Source organism: Cydia strobilella, chromosome 9 (genome assembly GCF_947568885.1).
Source record: "Cydia strobilella chromosome 9, ilCydStro3.1, whole genome shotgun sequence".
Taxonomy (NCBI): Eukaryota; Metazoa; Arthropoda; class Insecta; order Lepidoptera; family Tortricidae; genus Cydia; species Cydia strobilella.
This window is the reverse complement of record NC_086049.1, coordinates 9,832,672-9,853,819: the sequence shown is the minus strand read 5'-3', so window position 1 is coordinate 9,853,819 and position 21,148 is coordinate 9,832,672. Positions and strand designations below refer to the sequence as shown.

General features: G+C 33.9%; 1 protein-coding gene across 1 annotated transcript in view; it reads right to left on the bottom strand.

The window, feature by feature from the left end:
• Nucleotides 1–14,713: 14,713 nt before the first annotated feature.
• LOC134744250 (uncharacterized) overlaps nt 14,714–21,148 on the bottom strand; it is a 48,444-nt gene continuing 42,009 nt past the window's right edge. The window contains exons 40-47 of the mRNA XM_063677999.1: nt 20,893–21,016; nt 19,944–20,068; nt 17,078–17,255; nt 16,764–16,851; nt 16,592–16,656; nt 16,352–16,511; nt 15,759–15,955; nt 14,714–14,834 (exon numbers count right to left, since the gene is read on the bottom strand). Coding sequence (XP_063534069.1) covers nt 14,718–14,834; nt 15,759–15,955; nt 16,352–16,511; nt 16,592–16,656; nt 16,764–16,851; nt 17,078–17,255; nt 19,944–20,068; nt 20,893–21,016 — 1,054 coding nt within the window. The 3' untranslated portion in view covers nt 14,714–14,717. The remainder of the gene's footprint in view (nt 14,835–15,758; nt 15,956–16,351; nt 16,512–16,591; nt 16,657–16,763; nt 16,852–17,077; nt 17,256–19,943; nt 20,069–20,892; nt 21,017–21,148) is intronic.

The window sequence follows — 21,148 nt, the reverse complement described above, 5'->3', positions numbered from 1 at the left end:
GATTCTAAGTTTCCGAGTTACAGCAGTTTAGTGAAAGCGTTTTTTTTTTAAATATAAATTAAGGGTTGAATAAAGAGGAAAGAAAATTTGATTATTTTTGCGCTACGATGCACGGTTTAGGAGATACAGCCCTATAAAGTTTTTTTTATTGTTTTTTTCTTTTTTACATTGTGTTTTTTGTATATTACTTTGGGGTTTCATAAAGGGGAACGAAAATTTAATTATTTTTGCGCTACGACGCATGGTTTAGGAGATCAAGCCCTATAAAAAAAACTCTTTTTTTTGCGTTTTTTTTGTATAAATTAATGGTTACATAAAGGGGACCGAAAAGTTGATTATTTTTGCGCTACGACGCACGGTTTAGGAGATACAGCCCTATATAGATTTTTTTCTTTTTCTTTTTTACGTTTTTAAATCTTAATTAAGGGCTTCTTAAGGGGAACGAAAATTTGATTATTTTTCGCTACCATGCACGGTTTAGGAGATACATCCCTAAAGTTTTTTTTGTTGTTTTTTTTTCTTTTTTTTGTCATTGCGTTTTTTGTTATTACTTTGGGGTTTCATAAAAGGGAACGAAAATTTTATTATTTTTGCGCTACGACGCACGGTTTAGGAGAAACAGCCCTAAAATGATTTTTTTCTCTTTTTCTTTTTTGCGTTTTTAAATCTTAATTAGGGGCTTCTTAAAGGGGAACGGATATTGATTATTTTTGCGCTACGATGCACGGTTTAGGAGATACAGCCCTATAAAGTTTTTTTGTTATTATTTTTTTCTTTCTTTTTCTTGTGTTTTTGTATATTATTTTGGGGCTTCATAAAGGGGAACGAAAATTTTATTATTTTTGCGCTACGACGCATGGTTTAGGAGATACAGCCCTATAAAAATTTTTTTTTAAAATTTTGCGTTTTTTTAAATATAAATTATGGGTTGCATAAAGGGGAACGAAAATTTTATTGTTTTTGCGGTACCACGCACGGTTTAGGAGATACAGCTCTATAAAGTTTTTTTTCCTGGTTTTTTTTTTGTTTTTTTTTTTAAGTATTAATTACGGGTTTCTTAAAGGGGTTTTTTAAATTATTTTTGCGCTACGACGCATGGTTTAAGAGATACAGCCCTATAATGATTTTTTTTTTAATTTTGCGTTTTTTTTTAAATATAAATTATGGGTTGCATAAAGGGGAACGAAAATTTTATTATTTTTGCGCTACGACGTATGGTTTAGGAGATACAGCCCTATAAAGATTTTTTTATTGTTTTTTTTTTCTTTTTTTCTTTTTTACATTGTGTTTTTTGTATATTACTTTGGGGTTTCATAAAGGGGAACGAAAATTTTATTATTTTTGCGTTACGACACATGGTTTAGGAGATACAGCCCTATAAAGATTTTTTTTAAATTTTGCGTTTTTTTTAATATAAATTATGGGTTGCATAAAGGGGAACGAAAATTTTATTGTTTTTGCGGTACCACGCACGGTTTAGGAGATACAGCTCTATAAAGTTTTTTTTCCTGATTTTTTTTTGTTTTTTTTTTAAGTATTAATTACGGGTTTCTTAAAGGGTTTTTTTTTAATTATTTTTGCGCTACGACGCATGGTTTAGGAGATACAGCCCTATAATGTTTTTTTTTTTAATTTTGCGTTTTTTTTTTAAATATAAATTATGGGTTGCATAAAGGGGAACGAAAATTTTGTTCTTTTTGCGCTACCACGCACGGTTTAGGAGATATAGCTCTATAAAGATTTTTTCCTGTTTTTTTTTGTTTTTTTTAAGTATTAATTAAGGGATCCTTAAAGGGGAACGAAAAATTGATTATTTTTGCGCTACGATGCACGATTTAGGAGATGCAGCCCTATAAAGATTTTTTTTTTGTTTTTTTTTTCATTGTGTTTTTTGTATATTAGTTTGGGGTTCCACAAAGGGGAACGATAATTTGATTATTTTTGCGCTACGACGGTTTAGGAGATACAGCCCTATAAAGTTTTTTTTGTTTTTTTTTTTTTTCATTGTGTTTTTTGTATATTACTTTGGGGTTCCGTAAGGGGGAACGAAAATTTTAATATTTTTGCGCTACGACGCACGGTTTAGGAGATACAGCCCTAAAATGATTTTTTTTCCTCTTTTTCTTTTTTGCGTTTTTCAATCTTAATTAGGGGTTTCTTAAAGGGATTTTTTTAATTATTTTTGCGCTACGATGCACGGTGTAGGAGATACAGCCCTATAAAGTTTTTTTGTTATTTTTTTTCTTTTTTTTCATTGTGTTTTTAGTATATTACTTTGGGGCTTCATAAAGGGGAACGAAATTTTTATTATTTTTGCGCCACCACACACGGTTTAGGAGATATTATATCTATATATATAGCTATAATAGCTCTATAAAGTTTTTTTCCTGGTTTTTTTAAAAATTTTAATTAAGGGTTTCTTAAGGGGAACGAAAATTTGATTATTTTTGTGCTACGATGCACGGTTTAGGAGATGCAGCCCTATAAAGATTTTTTCCTCTTTTTTTTCTTTTTTGCGTTTTTAAATCTTAATTAGGGGCTTCTTAAAGGGGAGCGAAAATTTGATTATTTTTGCGCTACGATGCACGATATAGGAGATACAGCTAATACAGCCCTATAAAGATTTTGTTTCTTTTTTTTTCATTGTATTTTTCATGTATTACTTTTGGGTTACATAAAGGGGAACAAAAATTTTATTATTTTTGCGCTACGACGCATGGTTTAGGAGATACAGTCCTATATATTTGTTTACAATGCATGTGCTCGAAAAGTGCGTTTCCTACGGAGCCATATCGTGCGGAAAGTACTGCTTTTCCGCACTAGTGCTTTTTGTTTTCAATTTTTTTTTACAGTACATATGGTGCTACTTTCTCGCACTAGTGCGGAAAAGAGCACTTACCGTGCACATGTCGAAAGTTTAAAGGGCCATATGTACTGTAAAACGTACGATACACGTGCGAATAGGTAATTCGCAACACGTGTCGATTTAAAACACTCCTTTTAATAATTAAACTTATTTGCCATGACATGTTTTTTTATTTACTCGCACAATGCATAGTAAAACATTGTATGATACACGTGCGTAAAGATGATTTCCGCACTTATTGCATAAATAGCAATTTTTTTTATCAAAGAATGAAAGAAAGTCACGGTATTAATAACCAAATTTTACTTTAGTGGTACCTTTTCCCTATCACTGTCACAAATGTATGTGGCGTTCACGTAAACGCGATATTTTTAAGATTTCCCTGCGCAATGTTGCCAGCTCGCTCGCAAATCAAACATGTACTTACAGTTCTTTTGCATAATGGTGACATTGTACAATATCTATGAGTTTTAAATAGGTAAAAGATAATTCGACGCATTCTTTGCTTGCTTGTTGCTTGTTGTTGTGTTGTTTGCGTAACTTCTTTGAATAAGTTGCGTTAATTTGGCGCACAGGCGAAGTAAACATGCGTTGCGTACGGCAAGGTCACGCCGCGGCCCCACCCTGCACGGCCTCCGTTGCCCATTCAGACCGCCCGCTAGCTTCGTTTGAACGCAAATAATATTTTTGTAATATTTGTTTATGCAGTGGATGCAAGTGACACAAATTCATACATCTTATTTATCCCGCATTTCAAATTAATAAGATGTAAACTCTAATATCTTTAATATTCTTTTGTAACGGTGACAGCCTGTTACAACAAAATCATCAAATATCTTATGAAGCTATGCCTTAATAAGACACAAAATCATTTAATGGACCTATTTAAACGATTAAATTCGACCTAAGTAATTTTTTTTAACTCTAATTTTTTTTTGTGTCATTTAGAATATTATGACATAGTATCAGATTGCAGTGGACGTAATTGACACAAACTATGTTTTCACACTAAAAACACTATCCTAAATGCAACACAGTTACATGTTTTCTCTCGAATATTTTTTTCTCCAAGATAATTCAAAATAAAAAATAATTACCACAAAATAACAAATTACTAGAAAAGCAAATTATATATATGACACAAAACAAAATGTAAGATTTACATCTTAACAAAGTATTCATAAGCGAAAACAGAATTGACTTTAATATTTTTATAACCTAGGGGTCAAAATATAGCCAGCGGTACAGGTCTAAAATTTGACAGTTTCGAACAACTGACAGGCGGATGTCGTCCGGCGGACTGGTAACCAGTGGGCCCCATAACAGTATATTCCAAGATATAACTAGATACCCACCGTATCTCCTGAATACAGTTTTTTTTATTTTCCAGTCTGCTAACCTTATGTTTCGGTATATTCAAGTAGCCGCTGTGTCAGCTCAAAAGTAGTCAAATTATTTCATTCGTTAGACCTGTACCGCTGGCTATATTTTGACCCCTAGGTTATAAAAATATTAAAGTCAATTCTGTTTTCGCTTATGAATACTTTGTTAAGATGTAAATCTTACATTTTGTTTTGTGTCATATATATAATTTGCTTTTCTAGTAATTTGTTATTTTGTGGTAATTATTTTTTATTTTGAATTATCTTGGAGAAAAAAATATTCGAGAGAAAACATGTAACTGTGTTGCATTTAGGATAGTGTTTTTAGTGTGAAAACATAGTTTGTGTCAATTACGTCCACTGCAATCTGATACTATGTCATAATATTCTAAATGACACAAAAAAAAATTAGAGTTAAAAAAAATTACTTAGGTCGAATTTAATCGTTTAAATAGGTCCATTAAATGATTTTGTGTCTTATTAAGGCATAGCTTCATAAGATATTTGATGATTTTGTTGTAACAGGCTGTCACCGTTACAAAAGAATATTAAAGATATTAGAGTTTACATCTTATTAATTTGAAATGCGGGATAAATAAGATGTATGAATTTGTGTCACTTGCATCCACTGCATAAACAAATATTACAAAAATATTATTTGCGTTCAAACGAAGCTAGCGGGCGGTCTGAATGGGCAACGGAGGCCGTGCAGGGTGGGGCCGCGGCGTGACCTTGCCGTACGCAACGCATGTTTACTTCGCCTGTGCGCCAAATTAACGCAACTTATTCAAAGAAGTTACGCAAACAACACAACAACAAGCAACAAGCAAGCAAAGAATGCGTCGAATTATCTTTTACCTATTTAAAACTCATAGATATTGTACAATGTCACCATTATGCAAAAGAACTGTAAGTACATGTTTGATTTGCGAGCGAGCTGGCAACATTGCGCAGGGAAATCTTAAAAATATCGCGTTTACGTGAACGCCACATACATTTGTGACAGTGATAGGGAAAAGGTACCACTAAAGTAAAATTTGGTTATTAATACCGTGACTTTCTTTCATTCTTTGATAAAAAAAATTGCTATTTATGCAATAAGTGCGGAAATCATCTTTACGCACGTGTATCATACAATGTTTTACTATGCATTGTGCGAGTAAATAAAAAAACATGTCATGGCAAATAAGTTTAATTATTAAAAGGAGTGTTTTAAATCGACACGTGTTGCGAATTACCTATTCGCACGTGTATCGTACGTTTTACAGTACATATGGCCCTTTAAACTTTCGACATGTGCACGGTAAGTGCTCTTTTCCGCACTAGTGCGAGAAAGTAGCACCATATGTACTGTAAAAAAAAAATGAAAACAAAAAGCACTAGTGCGGAAAAGCAGTACTTTCCGCACGATATGGCTCCGTAGGAAACGCACTTTTCGAGCACATGCATTGTAAACAAATATATAGGACTGTATCTCCTAAACCATGCGTCGTAGCGCAAAAATAATAAAATTTTTGTTCCCCTTTATGTAACCCAAAAGTAATACATGAAAAATACAATGAAAAAAAAAAAGAAACAAAATCTTTATAGGGCTGTATTAGCTGTATCTCCTATATCGTGCATCGTAGCGCAAAAATAATCAAATTTTCGCTCCCCTTTAAGAAGCCCCTAATTAAGATTTAAAAACGCAAAAAAGAAAAAAAAGAGGAAAAAATCTTTATAGGGCTGCATCTCCTAAACCGTGCATCGTAGCACAAAAATAATCAAATTTTCGTTCCCCTTAAGAAACCCTTAATTAAAATTTTTAAAAAAACCAGGAAAAAAACTTTATAGAGCTATTATAGCTATATATATAGATATAATATCTCCTAAACCGTGTGTGGTGGCGCAAAAATAATAAAAATTTCGTTCCCCTTTATGAAGCCCCAAAGTAATATACTAAAAACACAATGAAAAAAAAGAAAAAAAATAACAAAAAAACTTTATAGGGCTGTATCTCCTACACCGTGCATCGTAGCGCAAAAATAATTAAAAAAATCCCTTTAAGAAACCCCTAATTAAGATTGAAAAACGCAAAAAAGAAAAAGAGGAAAAAAAATCATTTTAGGGCTGTATCTCCTAAACCGTGCGTCGTAGCGCAAAAATATTAAAATTTTCGTTCCCCCTTACGGAACCCCAAAGTAATATACAAAAAACACAATGAAAAAAAAAAAACAAAAAAAACTTTATAGGGCTGTATCTCCTAAACCGTCGTAGCGCAAAAATAATCAAATTATCGTTCCCCTTTGTGGAACCCCAAACTAATATACAAAAAACACAATGAAAAAAAAAACAAAAAAAAAATCTTTATAGGGCTGCATCTCCTAAATCGTGCATCGTAGCGCAAAAATAATCAATTTTTCGTTCCCCTTTAAGGATCCCTTAATTAATACTTAAAAAAAACAAAAAAAAACAGGAAAAAATCTTTATAGAGCTATATCTCCTAAACCGTGCGTGGTAGCGCAAAAAGAACAAAATTTTCGTTCCCCTTTATGCAACCCATAATTTATATTTAAAAAAAAAACGCAAAATTAAAAAAAAAACATTATAGGGCTGTATCTCCTAAACCATGCGTCGTAGCGCAAAAATAATTAAAAAAAAAACCCTTTAAGAAACCCGTAATTAATACTTAAAAAAAAAACAAAAAAAATCAGGAAAAAAAACTTTATAGAGCTGTATCTCCTAAACCGTGCGTGGTACCGCAAAAACAATAAAATTTTCGTTCCCCTTTATGCAACCCATAATTTATATTAAAAAAAACGCAAAATTTAAAAAAAATCTTTATAGGGCTGTATCTCCTAAACCATGTGTCGTAACGCAAAAATAATAAAATTTTCGTTCCCCTTTATGAAACCCCAAAGTAATATACAAAAAACACAATGTAAAAAAGAAAAAAAGAAAAAAAAACAATAAAAAAATCTTTATAGGGCTGTATCTCCTAAACCATACGTCGTAGCGCAAAAATAATAAAATTTTCGTTCCCCTTTATGCAACCCATAATTTATATTTAAAAAAAAACGCAAAATTAAAAAAAAAATCATTATAGGGCTGTATCTCTTAAACCATGCGTCGTAGCGCAAAAATAATTTAAAAAACCCCTTTAAGAAACCCGTAATTAATACTTAAAAAAAAAAACAAAAAAAAAACCAGGAAAAAAAACTTTATAGAGCTGTATCTCCTAAACCGTGCGTGGTACCGCAAAAACAATAAAATTTTCGTTCCCCTTTATGCAACCCATAATTTATATTTAAAAAAACGCAAAATTTAAAAAAAAAATTTTTATAGGGCTGTATCTCCTAAACCATGCGTCGTAGCGCAAAAATAATAAAATTTTCGTTCCCCTTTATGAAGCCCCAAAATAATATACAAAAACACAAGAAAAAGAAAGAAAAAAATAATAACAAAAAAACTTTATAGGGCTGTATCTCCTAAACCGTGCATCGTAGCGCAAAAATAATCAATATCCGTTCCCCTTTAAGAAGCCCCTAATTAAGATTTAAAAACGCAAAAAAGAAAAAGAGAAAAAAATCATTTTAGGGCTGTTTCTCCTAAACCGTGCGTCGTAGCGCAAAAATAATAAAATTTTCGTTCCCTTTTATGAAACCCCAAAGTAATAACAAAAAACGCAATGACAAAAAAAAGAAAAAAAAACAACAAAAAAAACTTTAGGGATGTATCTCCTAAACCGTGCATGGTAGCGAAAAATAATCAAATTTTCGTTCCCCTTAAGAAGCCCTTAATTAAGATTTAAAAACGTAAAAAAGAAAAAGAAAAAAATCTATATAGGGCTGTATCTCCTAAACCGTGCGTCGTAGCGCAAAAATAATCAACTTTTCGGTCCCCTTTATGTAACCATTAATTTATACAAAAAAAACGCAAAAAAAAGAGTTTTTTTTATAGGGCTTGATCTCCTAAACCATGCGTCGTAGCGCAAAAATAATTAAATTTTCGTTCCCCTTTATGAAACCCCAAAGTAATATACAAAAAACACAATGTAAAAAAGAAAAAAACAATAAAAAAAACTTTATAGGGCTGTATCTCCTAAACCGTGCGTCGTAGCGCAAAAATAATCAAATTTTCTTTCCTCTTTATTCAACCCTTAATTTATATTTAAAAAAAAAACGCTTTCACTAAACTGCTGTAACTCGGAAACTTAGAATCCACAAAGGGGACTTTACTAAATTATGACACATATTAAAGCCTGACCAGTAATATATGATCATTGTCAAGAGGGCGCTGTTCATTCTCATGTATAGGGTGACAGTTCAGTATATAGGTAGTATGAAAAAATATTGTATTTAATGAACATCATCATCAATGTAATTAATGTTGCTTGCCACGCTTAAACATAACAAAAATCACAATAAATTGCGTCTTAAAATAAACTTAAAAAGTCTACTAAAAATCGAAACAAAAGTAATTTTTAAGTCGCTGATGTGACATTCTCAATCAAAAGGTAGGTACCACTTTGTCGTTTACCATAAAGACGAAATTTGATTATATCTTGATACAAATAACCTGTCAGAGAAAGTGGTACCTTTTGATTAGGAACGTCACAAATGTTGGTCAGTATGAGGAGTGCAGCCTACAGTTTATTTTTAATTATATTTATATACCTACTACGGTAAGATTGATAAGACAATGTAATTATGCCTCCGAATGAAATAAATCCACTGTATCGCAAAACTAAGTGGCGAGACAGCTCGTAATGCCATCTCTTGGTTGGTCTTAACAAGGGTAAAGGAGATAGTATTAAGATCTCAGTCGCCAGCTGATATTGCGGCAAGTATAATAAGCACCCCACCCGCGTAGGTACCCTTCCCCGCGCACGCCCTTCTTGCTCAATTGAGTTTTATTTTGCCAGATAGTAAAAAAACCGTGGATCAAAATGACCCAAATTATGAATGATGTCTCAATGTGGTATTATAATATTGTAGACGTAAACTTAATAATATGAATTTTTTTTTGTGGCAGATACAGGGTGTTAATTAGAAAAAAAATTTTTTTAAATAAAAGCGGTGGATGAATTTGACACAGATTTGTTTGAATAACATATAACAATGTTCTGTAAAGTACAACACTTGACTTACCGACTCTAATATTTTTTTAGGCGTTTTAGGATCAATATTAGGTATTTATTAAATGCCATTATACCCGTGGATGAAAATGACACAAAATGCGTGTGTACGTCGGAAGCCACTTTGCCTTTACAGGGAAACAAAGAATTTCGTCTCGAATATTTTTTTTACAGAATGCTGATTGAAAAAAGAAATACCTAAATTTCTACCTAAGCAAATACCTAGGATGACACAAAATATTATTTTTAGGTTTAGTATATGGTCTGGAAACTATATATAAAAAATAAGCAACATTAATATTCTTATAACCTCAGAAGTTATTGGTACAGGTCTACGTAGTCTGCCTCTTTCGCACTCCTGAAATGTTCATATAGGTACGTGATGGATTTTGCACGCGTCAATTATTTTTAAGCGCAAGCGTCATTCTATAGATACAAATCTAATACATATCGATAGATAGATAAATCATTTATTTGACATATGCACAGGCTAAGACACAGGCATGACCAAGAAATCGAAATCTGACACACAAGTAGCGATATGGAGCCAAATCACCTTCTATTATTTTCTCGGCTTAAATTAGGCCTCAGATCTATTTTCAGAAGAGTAAAATAGTTCCATCAGATAATATAATAATTACTATATACTTACTAATATTCCGTTAAATATATGATTAACTTTTAAAAAATCCACAAAATACGTGTATATGTTATTTTCGAAAAGCCTGGCAACACTAGAAAAGGGGTACGGTGGTGGAGGCGAGAGAGATGGTCCACATTATTTAGTCGAGCATTATATCAAGCCGGGGCTCCACACTTCGGCGGACTTAAATGACTTAAATCACGGCTCGACTGCCACGGAGCTATCGTTATTCGTTAGTGACTTGCATAACTTAGCTTGATAAATTAAAGTAAGCATTGGCGGTCCTTGGCTTCTATTCATTTACCTAGTTAAATGATAGACGATGAACAAAATAAGTACGTAGTATAATCAGTCAAATTGATGCTCCATATCAGTGTTGGCCGAACATTAATTGCAATTAACCATTAACGTTTCGGCCAACACTGCTCCATATCACAATTGAAAATACACTGATTAATTTTGACAAATCTTACTGACTTTAAGAGAGATAATATGTCAATCGGGTACCTTTTATGTATCATTTATAAAAAAGATAACAGTGTAGACCTACTAATTAGTATTATTTTATATTAAGATTGAATAGTTAGCATTCTTTACATTCGCTACAAAAACCACGCTTCCTATTTTGTATAGGAAAGGGGGTTAGCACTATCGAATACCAACGAAGATTACCGACTCTATATTATCCCCATCAAACGCACTGCTCTTGATACTTGAACGAGTCGTGGCGAGTGTAAATAATAGATAACGGTCCACCAATGAGCTGTGGATGAGCAAAACGAAATCAATGTTAGCTATGTATTTTGTTCTGCGTGTCGGGTCGGGACGTGGACATAGGGGAAAAAGGACAGCGGACCCATTTCTTATAAGCTTTTATTTAAGCTTAGTCAGAAAGGTAAATACGTTCACAAGTAACGTAAATTGGTAATTTTACCTGAAAGGTAAATGTTGCCATCCATCAAGAGCAAGACCGACGGTATACGTTGGTATTTATATTGTAATCAAGTCACGAATTATCCTAGCACTGTTCAATTTTTATTAATACGCATAATTTATATGTATGAGCGCGAATAAATAATATATCTAATGTAAACATTAGGACTACCACGAAACTCCTATAAATCAATATACTCATTGCTATGTGTTACTATTTCTGAAACTTTCTGAAAATACCATTGGCCAACATGTTTAATGTTTAGAACCACACTTTTTCCTTGTCTGAAATACCCAATAAAAGTGTAAACACAGCGATTGTAAACATGATAGAAAAAAAGACACCGTTTGCAGACATCATTGCAGAATGAATACACTAGTGGCAAAAATTGAATTTAAATCAAGTGGAAATAACCCCTAAAAACCCCTAGGAGTTGTAGTGTGGATGCCCTCTACCTATTTTGTTAAAATCGCAACATTAGAGCTGTCATTAGTAAAAATACCTCTGTCACAAAACGTTGATTGAGCATCCTATTAATTCCAATAGCTGATCCACTGTTTTTGTCGCGCCACATCGTCGATATTCGTCGGTCGGCCCCGCGTCGATTTGACTCCACGCCAGACCAATATTCAGCGGAGCGACAAATCAGCACTTCGATATTGCCTCCATTTGCTATCCAAATCAATATTATGGAAAATCGGATTTTTCATCGCGTGCCAAACCGCGAGCATTAAGTGAACCGAAAATGTTTAATGCTCAAAATGTATCGGTTTTTTCTGGTTCGGCAAATGTTTGTGCTAACGCGCGAAATATGGTGAACAAAACTTGAACAAAATGGATTTATGTGTTCAAGTTGCTCAAAGTGGTTATTATCAAGGGTCTAAGTCTTAATTTTGTATGGCGCTAGACGTCCAATTATGTTAATCCCATAGTTTCCCTTAACTTGGTATTGACTGTTTAATATTTATCTGTTATTTTTGCGTTCTTCTTTCTTCTTCTTCTTGTGTTAGGGGCTATATAAGGCTCCAAAGCCTATGTATCACTGCGACCATCCCTGATCTATTGTGATCGCCACCTACTACAACTCTCGATCGATATTTTTGTGTTAGTAGGTACTACTTGTACTTGGTAGTGATACCTATCAAGTTTACATATCTCGAAGAGAAGATGTCTATCGTACTAATTATATAAGTGCGTTGGGGTAAGTTGAAAACAGGGATAAGACAAAATGTTCGCCTTAATTTCGAATCACGTGTAATATTTTTATTAAATTAAATACTCATTTATTTCAGATAATAACAATTCATAGATTTTGTTAGTTTATCTTAAACTAAGCACAGCACCTAATAACTAGTGTTAGTATTTACTTGTTTACTATTGCCCTATGTGCTTAGTGGTCAATCCCCACCTGAAGTGCGAAATTGTGTGCTACGAGTAAATTTGTCAATTTCTCACCGATTTTCAATCTTACCTCATCTCCTGTAACTTTCATCAGAAAAAAGATACGTGTTATAATCGAACACCAACGTATTATTGATTAAATCTAAAAAAGGCTGTTTATCGCCCCTTAGGATTAATGATACCTACTTTTCCGCCTTTACCAAGCAAAATTTAAATTTCAAAATTTTGCGTTTTTTTATATATATAACAAAGTCATCATCATCATCATCATCGTCATGTGCCACGTTCCAACTTCTACCAGTCTTTTTGGTTATTGAAATATATTTTTAGTGGGTCTGTTTTTATTTCCGCTTTGGTGCCATATATTACAAAAGTAATATCGATGGAATATAAAAGTCTATTATTTGTTCTGACCCCTTAATGTAAGTACAACTTTTGAACACAAAACTTTGTATTTTGTTTTACCGTGGTTCCAATGCAACACTGTGGTCATCTCATAAAAATCAATTCCGTCTTACCCGTTGGGGTAAGACCCCAACCCTATTTCATTGACCCTATTTCATTGACCCTATTTCATTTATATATTTTAAGTTACCTACCTACTGCAAAACAAAAATAATTCTGAGAGGTATTTTCGAATCCCGTTTCAAAAATAATTTATACAAAATAACACGAATTTTGATTGTTATTTAAGGAAGCGTGCTGAGATTTTCAATAATATTGATTTCAAATTGTCTGCGCGTTTTTTTTTTAATTTGAATTTGTTTCAAGAGCTCGTTTTCTGGAACGTACTTACATCCAACTTCCCTGTAGTAACATTGTTGTTCGCATGGAAAAGATCGTCTTGATTAAAGCAAAGGAAAATCGAAAGTATCTAAAGCCTGACCAGGAATATATGATCATTGTCAAGAGGGCGCTATTATTCTCATTTATATGGCAACAGTTCAGTATATTCTGAACAATGTGGATTGGCAACTCGTTTTTTTTGACACATACTTTTATTCACTGTAATCAACACATTTTTTTATTGTCGGTTCTTCTTTTTACCGTATAAAAATCATGCATTTTCTTACGCATTAGCGCATCACATATAGGTAAAAATTACCTTACATAGGTTCTGGTATATAGTCAATGAACAAGATTGATCGTCTCCAAAACCCATAGTAAATATTTTTCAAACTCACTCATTATTTCCTCACTTGTATAACATAACACTACAATAACCAAGTCGTAATAACCAGACTATAATGACATTTTGATTTGTTTACCTGTCAGCTCTGATGTTAATTTGAAAATGTTTCGTAGTGAAATAGTTTAATTTCCCGAACTGTTCTTTTCCAGCAGTTTACTATTTACATTATTTACAATGTTCCGCTCCTGACTATGTATAGTTTAGGACATTTTTTTGTCATTTATTATTTAATATTCAACACTTGAGTATGATTCAAGTAACCCGCCACAATGACACTGACAACAGTGACAACCTATCATTAAAATCATTGCCAGTGTAAGAAATTAGTTCCAATGAAATTCCGCAACATGGCGCATGATCATATATTCCTGGTCAGGCTTTTACAATCGGATGCCCCTTTTATTGCTAACAGATAGGTAGGCAAAAAACAGCCGAAATCACTACCATCCTCAGAGGACATTTCCAATAAATTACCTTGTAAAAAGATTCTCTAATAAAACTTCTCAGTGACGATCATCACGCCTATCTACCTACCGCAGTTACTAACACAACGGATTGGACATCGTCATCAAGTGCGTACCAAATGCGTACCTAGATTTTTGAAGAGTCAAGACGGCGAAGCGAATTGACATTAGTTTGAGTATTTTTTTGTGTGTAAGAAAAATAGGAATGTATTGGCTTATCGCATGTTACGTTTAACTGTAAGTATAGTAGAAAGAAAGACATAATTTTTATCACGTCATTAAGGGTTGTATCGTGGAAGGACTTGTAAAGGCAATCAAGAGTAACTAATGGTATAAGACCGGTGCAACTTATCATCGATTATAGTGAGGCAAAAGTGATGCACCAACAAAGATTCATAAATACCTACTAGGAATTGTATTTAGTAATAATATTACACTAATTAGTTACACATATTCTTTATTTGTAACACTAAAATTATTGCCGCATCAGCTACTTATAACATAACTTTACCATATAAATCTTAGACACAAATGACAGCACTCAAAATTAGTACATTAGTATACATATATACTAAAGGTTATGTAGAAATATCTTCTACCTTCTACTTCTACTATCTAAAATCAAGTAGGTAAATCCTGTTTTTTTTTTGTGTGCCCACAATGACTTACAGCCATTTTGCTTATCGGTACGTGGTTACATTACCGCATTTTATTACAATTTAGTTAGTAATACGAGCGAACAGAATGTTAGATCTGTTTGTAATACTATTTTGCGCATCCGGGAAGTACGGCAATATGTGGATCCAGGAGTCCAGTGACAGCGTCAAAATGCTTACCTGAAAAGAAGTATATTTATAATTTACACACAATTCAAGAACACACAGAACACAAAATTCAAGTTCTATACTTCCATTCCATACTATAATATTATAAATCCGAAAGTGTGTCTGTCTGTCTGTCTGTCTGTTACCTCTTTAAGCTTAAACCGCTAAACCGATTTAGTTGAAATTTGGTATAGAGATAGTTTGAGTCCCAGAGAAGGACATAGGGTAGTTTTTATCCCAGAAATCATCCTTTAAAGGATGAGGAGGAAGGGTGAAAGGGGGGGGTTGAAGTTTGTATGGGAATCGATAAACAGCAGATTGTGTAATAATAAGCTACGCAAATTATTAACTCCACGCAGACGAAGTCGCGGGCAAGAGCTATTACACAGATATAATGTATAACTATTAATCATTCTTGACCATTAGATCATACAAAGAAACTATATCAAATAGCAACTTGATATTTGATAACAAACAATCAATAAAAATAAAATTTCGCCTTGACACAAATCATACTTCTAATTTGTGCCTTGATTGCATTCCATCCACCATTATTGCGTTCCATTATCTGACAACCTTTTGTGTAGATTTTCGGTAGCGTAGAGTATCAATAAAAAGATCTGTCAATTTCGAGGCCCGATTGTACCATCTTCAATTCAGTCCTGTACAAATTTACTACAATAACATAACCGTTGATAGTTTATATCAACAAAAAAGAGGAGAGAGCTTCGCTTCATTCGCTTCGCAATCGTTGTTTGTATTATGATGGTATTATTAAATGTTTGACAACACAAAACGATTGGCACTTTTGGCACCGAAAGCAAAAGATTATTTTATTATTTTTGGATGTCTACCGATCTCAGCTAAAAGTTCCTAATGGTGTTATTATACTAGAATTATTATAAGCTCAAGGTTCATAAAGAAACTCACTCTCACCTTGGTCTCAGCTCTGTAGGAGAAGCAGTGAATAATGCCACGGTGCAATCCCTGCAGAATCCCGAACACGTCTCCGGCTCCTAATAGTTCATGCGTGGTTTCCGTCAGGTCAGGGCGCACGGACACCACGGACACAGTGCCGGAGGACACCCAGTGCATGCGGGCGTCGCTGTCACCTGCTACTACTATGTAGTTACCTAAAACATACATTTAATATACCTACTCGTTCTACGAAATATAGCTACGCTGGTCATGAATTGCAATGCTGGCAATACCTATCTACATATAAGTATACGTTTATTTTAACAGTATTTATTATGTCGAGTTTGAACTTACAAAAGCCCTGTGATTAGGAACACTTAACTTAAAAATTTGGTTAAAACAAATACAATCCCGCGCAATCTATTTACAATTCCCTTGACCTTAAAATTAACGAAGAAACAATGATGAAATTACTCAACTCTCTTTAGCTAAAATCTAATGAGTTATTTACGTATAAAATGAGGACGAAGACAATTAAAAACGAAGTCCCTCGCGTTTTTCTCTTAAATCTTTTTTTAATGAAACAAAAGCTTAATTAACTGGGGATTTACCGGGGAAGAATATTGTGTAATCCATGGCCACGGTGAGCTGACGAAGAAAAGACTCCCCCGTGTCGGCGAAAACGTAGCAGTTCCTCAAATGTTGGCCAAACATTGCCGACATAAGGTCGCACCGCCTCACGTACGGGGTCTGAGCTAAGAGAGCTGGCAACTGTTTGATCAAACATGAATGTTGGCATTATTACCGCGACAAGTAACGAAACTTTTTATTTAAATATTATTGGTTAGTACCTGTCGTCCACGCTCTGTCACCCAAAGTTGTTTGACATATTTCCACAATTTTTGGGATTGATAATCTTAAATGATAGAATTTTTTTTTTAATTAGCTTCTAATAAATCCTGTAAGGTACTGGTAAACGATTACCAGCTGGATTAAAAATAAGTCGTTAAGTGAATCGTTTACCTGAAAGGCCTTGATTTTTAAGTACGTCCATAAGTTCTCCCGTTGCCTTTTCGTATTTAGTTAATGTATGTTCTTTTGAAAACGTAACCTAGATTTAAAAGTTAGGTAAACATGTTTCGTTTTTGGAGTTAAAGCAATTAGCCTAGTCTAAATGGTTAAGTTTGGACTATAAATAAGTTGGGTTTTGTAAGTAAATAATGTAATTAAGGGTAAAACGGTCAAAAATAAATATTATATGACCTGTAGTAGTGGTCAGCAGGATGACTGTTACAAAGGAAAATATCGTATTATGGATAGCAGTTGCGAATATTTACCTGCATAGAAGTTGCGACTACCACAGCTGCCAGCACCTTCCCAGAGAGCAGACAAATGTTCTGAATTATCTCGGGAGTCAAGTCGTTGACCAGATACTCGTCGCCCCCCGTAGCGGTCAGCAAGGTCGCCATCACGTAGAAAGACGTCGTGTAGTCCCACACTTTGGTTGGCGTTTCTCTACAAAAATAAGGTAGTAGGTGGCGAAGCCACTGTCCGATGATTTTATGTTTGTGGACTTTTGCGCACTAACTTTTTATTTAATTACCTTTACACATTTCCACCCCCTCTTGTACCGCCTTTCACTCATGTACGAAATTATTTTCGAAATAAAAAGGTTATTTTAAATATTAAGTAATTCTGATTATAAACAATCTGTGTTGATAATCTGCACGCCTAAAATATTAATAATAAAATTTTGAAGTAACAGTATAACAAATATATATAATACCAACGTTATATATAATAAATATACATCCATAGTCACAAACAGTTAATTCTGATCCAGCCACAGTTTCCTTAACTGCCCCTTAAGCGATGCAACGGACCGCGATTTCCTTAATCCCTCCTTAAGGGAGATTTGATGCTGATTACCAACACAACAAAGTTTTATTTAAAAGTTTTGAATGTTTAACGGTTAGTGTCAATTGACCGGAATGACGGTATGAGTCTAAAGCAATAACACACAGCTCGTAGACTCTCTGTATCTGAAGCAAAACCCGACTAACGATACAAACAAACGAGAATAATAGATTATCTTACTGACAAACTATTGTTAAATTTAACGAAGTTTATTTGAGTTCTAGCCGAAACAATACATATTTCTTGTTTTCAGAAGTTATGTAATTAACTTTTTCTGTATTTGTGTTTGATTCGATATTAAGTTTGACTATAAAATTACCTCTCAGCTAAGGAAAGTGTAACCACTTGTTTTTAGATAAAAATAAATCATTGATTATCTCCAAAATGGGGTTAATTAGAATCCCGGTTTCTTTGAGAAAGTTACTTAATTTTAGCTCAGGAATGCACCCTTAAAATTATACAGTCCGTTGTCAACTATAGGGGGTCAGGTAAAAAACTTAGCTGAAGCCCTTCTTGCATGTAGTTGTGTACAGTTTACAAAAACGCGGTAAATAGATTACTAAGCATTGACAACTACTTCTCTTTAATCTTTATGAAAAATAAATTTATTCATGTTAGAATTCATTGAAAATAAGAGTTGGCGAAACTAAATAGTTCTGATAGATACTGTAGGGAACACTAACTTCACCAACCGGTGCTCAACTTTGCCCAGGAAGTAAAATATTAACATATCCATTTTACCAAGGAAAAGATATCCGTTGATTCACAATGAATAAACAAAGCTGCGTAAAATAAGCTTCAAGGTAAAAAATAAAATTGTAAAATAACCTGACTTCTCCACCCGTCCTCAACTTCGCCTAGTCATGTTTTTTACTAAATGTTGAATTAAGTACTAAACGGCCATGATACAAGTTATACTGAAATTATGATTTAATGTTAGTCAAGGCGAAGTTACGAGTATGTACTAAAGGCGAATTTAGTGTACGTATTTTTGCCCTTATTTTCAATGGACCGCAACATCGATAATGGGATTTGTTCATAAAACTTCTTAGCGAAGTAAATAATGAAATGAATGAATCTGCGAACGTCATATTACAAATTGCAAATATGGAACGTCTATCAATAGACATTACTCACACAAGCAAAAGGGGCTAAAGAGCTAGGTTTTTTCATTGGAAACCTAAAAAGGTTTGCCGAAAAAACCTGAAGGTGATATATTTTGGCCGTTACTGTGCCTATTGGTTAGAATAGAAATACGCTGAACATATTTGGGGGTCAAATCGGTAGCTTTTAATGACTTCTATAATTGACCTTCTTTTCATTCGTACTGAAAGCGATACCGTGTGTTTCTACACAAGTTAACAGTTTCTGCAGAGATTTAGGTACACGTTGTAATTCAGCTACAAACAGTTATTGATTGTAGAAGAGGTATAAAGTGTACAAAAAATTTAACTTCCGAGTTTGACAGCAGTAGTAGATGGCGCCATATGGTTTGTTGTAACTGAATTGTGAAAGTCAACTTTTGACAATCAGAACGTACAATTTATTTAAGGGACCAACTAAAAATATGTGAGACGGTAAGATAGTAATGTGAAAAAAAAAATCACATTACTTATTCGGAAACGGCCGTTTTCTTCCCTCTTAGGAGGGATCAATGTGACACTTTTCTGTTCATTACGCGCATGCGATTTTTCAAGTTAAATAATATTTTGAAACAAACATTTTAATCATAGGTGATGTGAAGCATTATGTGTCACACGGATGCAAAAAAAATCCACCTTGGGCGTTAACACTTGAATCCCTCCCTACGCTCAGAATTCAACGGCCCACGCCGTAAATATGTAATACTAGCTTTTACACGCGACTTGGAGTTATTATTTGGGTAGCTTATTTTTTATCCAATCTGCTTTTTATCGATTCGCCATACAAACTTCCTTAAACCCACTTCAAGGATGACTTCTGGGATAAAAACTACCCTATGTCCTTCCCCGGGACTCAAACTATGTCTATACCAAATTTCAACTAAATCGGTTTAAGCGTGAAGAGGTAACAGACAGACAGACACACATTCGCATTTATAATATTAGTATAGATAAGTATAAAGTATATTAAGTTTTGATGGCTCCCTTTTGACACAATCTACTATTAATCTATTCAAGCTGTCTGCATTTTCTTAGACATTATACCTCTTCTACTATTCATACTTACCTCTATGTTAGCTGTAAACGTCAAAATGCTTATGCTTATTCTAAATACCAAAAGGAAATAAATGTAAAACACAGTTACTCTTCAAGAAAGTGCGTCTTGATCGTCCGCACGGTGCAGATGGGTTGCACGGCGATGATTACAATGAGCCATAGGCACGTGAAGGTGTGCACGAAGAACACCACCGCGTGCACTGTCATCACCGCCTGCACACACACACACTTATCTATGACATCATTTATCGTTTTTTTGAAAGAGTGCCTGAGTGCTCGGTTCGCGTGTATTTTTAGGTGACGTGAGAGACATCGGCCCAGCAAAAATAGCTTTTTTTGTCAAGGGAAGTACTATAAATATACATTTAGTGCTCTTTTATAGTCTTAGCCCTTCCATGGCCTGTTTCTTGAGATATAAAGCCTTTCTGGCTTGGTTTATGTTACTCAGGTTGCCAATATTGATGTATGACAGAACAAAATAACTTGTCAAAACGTGCACTTCACATAATTTGAAAACTATAATTCCTAGCAACATACTTTGAAAGCAACTATTTTCGAGAATTTTATGGAGATAATAATATTGTTTAGGTATCTATTGGCAGTTTTATTGCAACTCGTTGCTTCCCCTTCTATTTCTTTTCTGACTTACACAAGCTACATAAATGTCAAGTTGTATGCTTTCTTCGACCACAAGCCTTTAACGCTGACTGTAATTTCGTTTCAGCTGCTGCTATATTTTTCAAAAATTTACAAAATTTGTGCCCAATACAACATCAGGAAACGGTTGTAATTTAGCTTTCAATATTTGACTCACATATACTTATCGCCACTTGCACCATTCCACTAACCCGGGGTTAACGGGTTAAACCTAGTTACCATGGTTACCAGTACAATTTAATACTGGGTGAACGGTTTAACCGCTTAACCCGATGGTGCAAGTGGCGCTTCGTAACATACTAAATAACAAGGGTAAGTTAAATGAAACCTGGTAAAAACTAACTTAAAAATCAATACGAGTATGCAAGGCAGTAACAAACCTGTAAAGTAGTAAGGTTATTTGTAAGAACAACTGATGACTTGTTATAAAACTCAAACAAGTATTTGATTCGGAACAACTTGTTTGCTCTCAGGTAATGCATCGCCTTCATAGTTTTACTGTAACTAAAATGTGACGTTTTCAAGTAAAAGCTACTACATTGTCGCTTATCATAAGAACGAAATTTGCTTGTAGCTTTATACGAATAACGTATCAGCGCGTCCTTATGGCAAGCGACAATGTGGTACCTTTTGCTT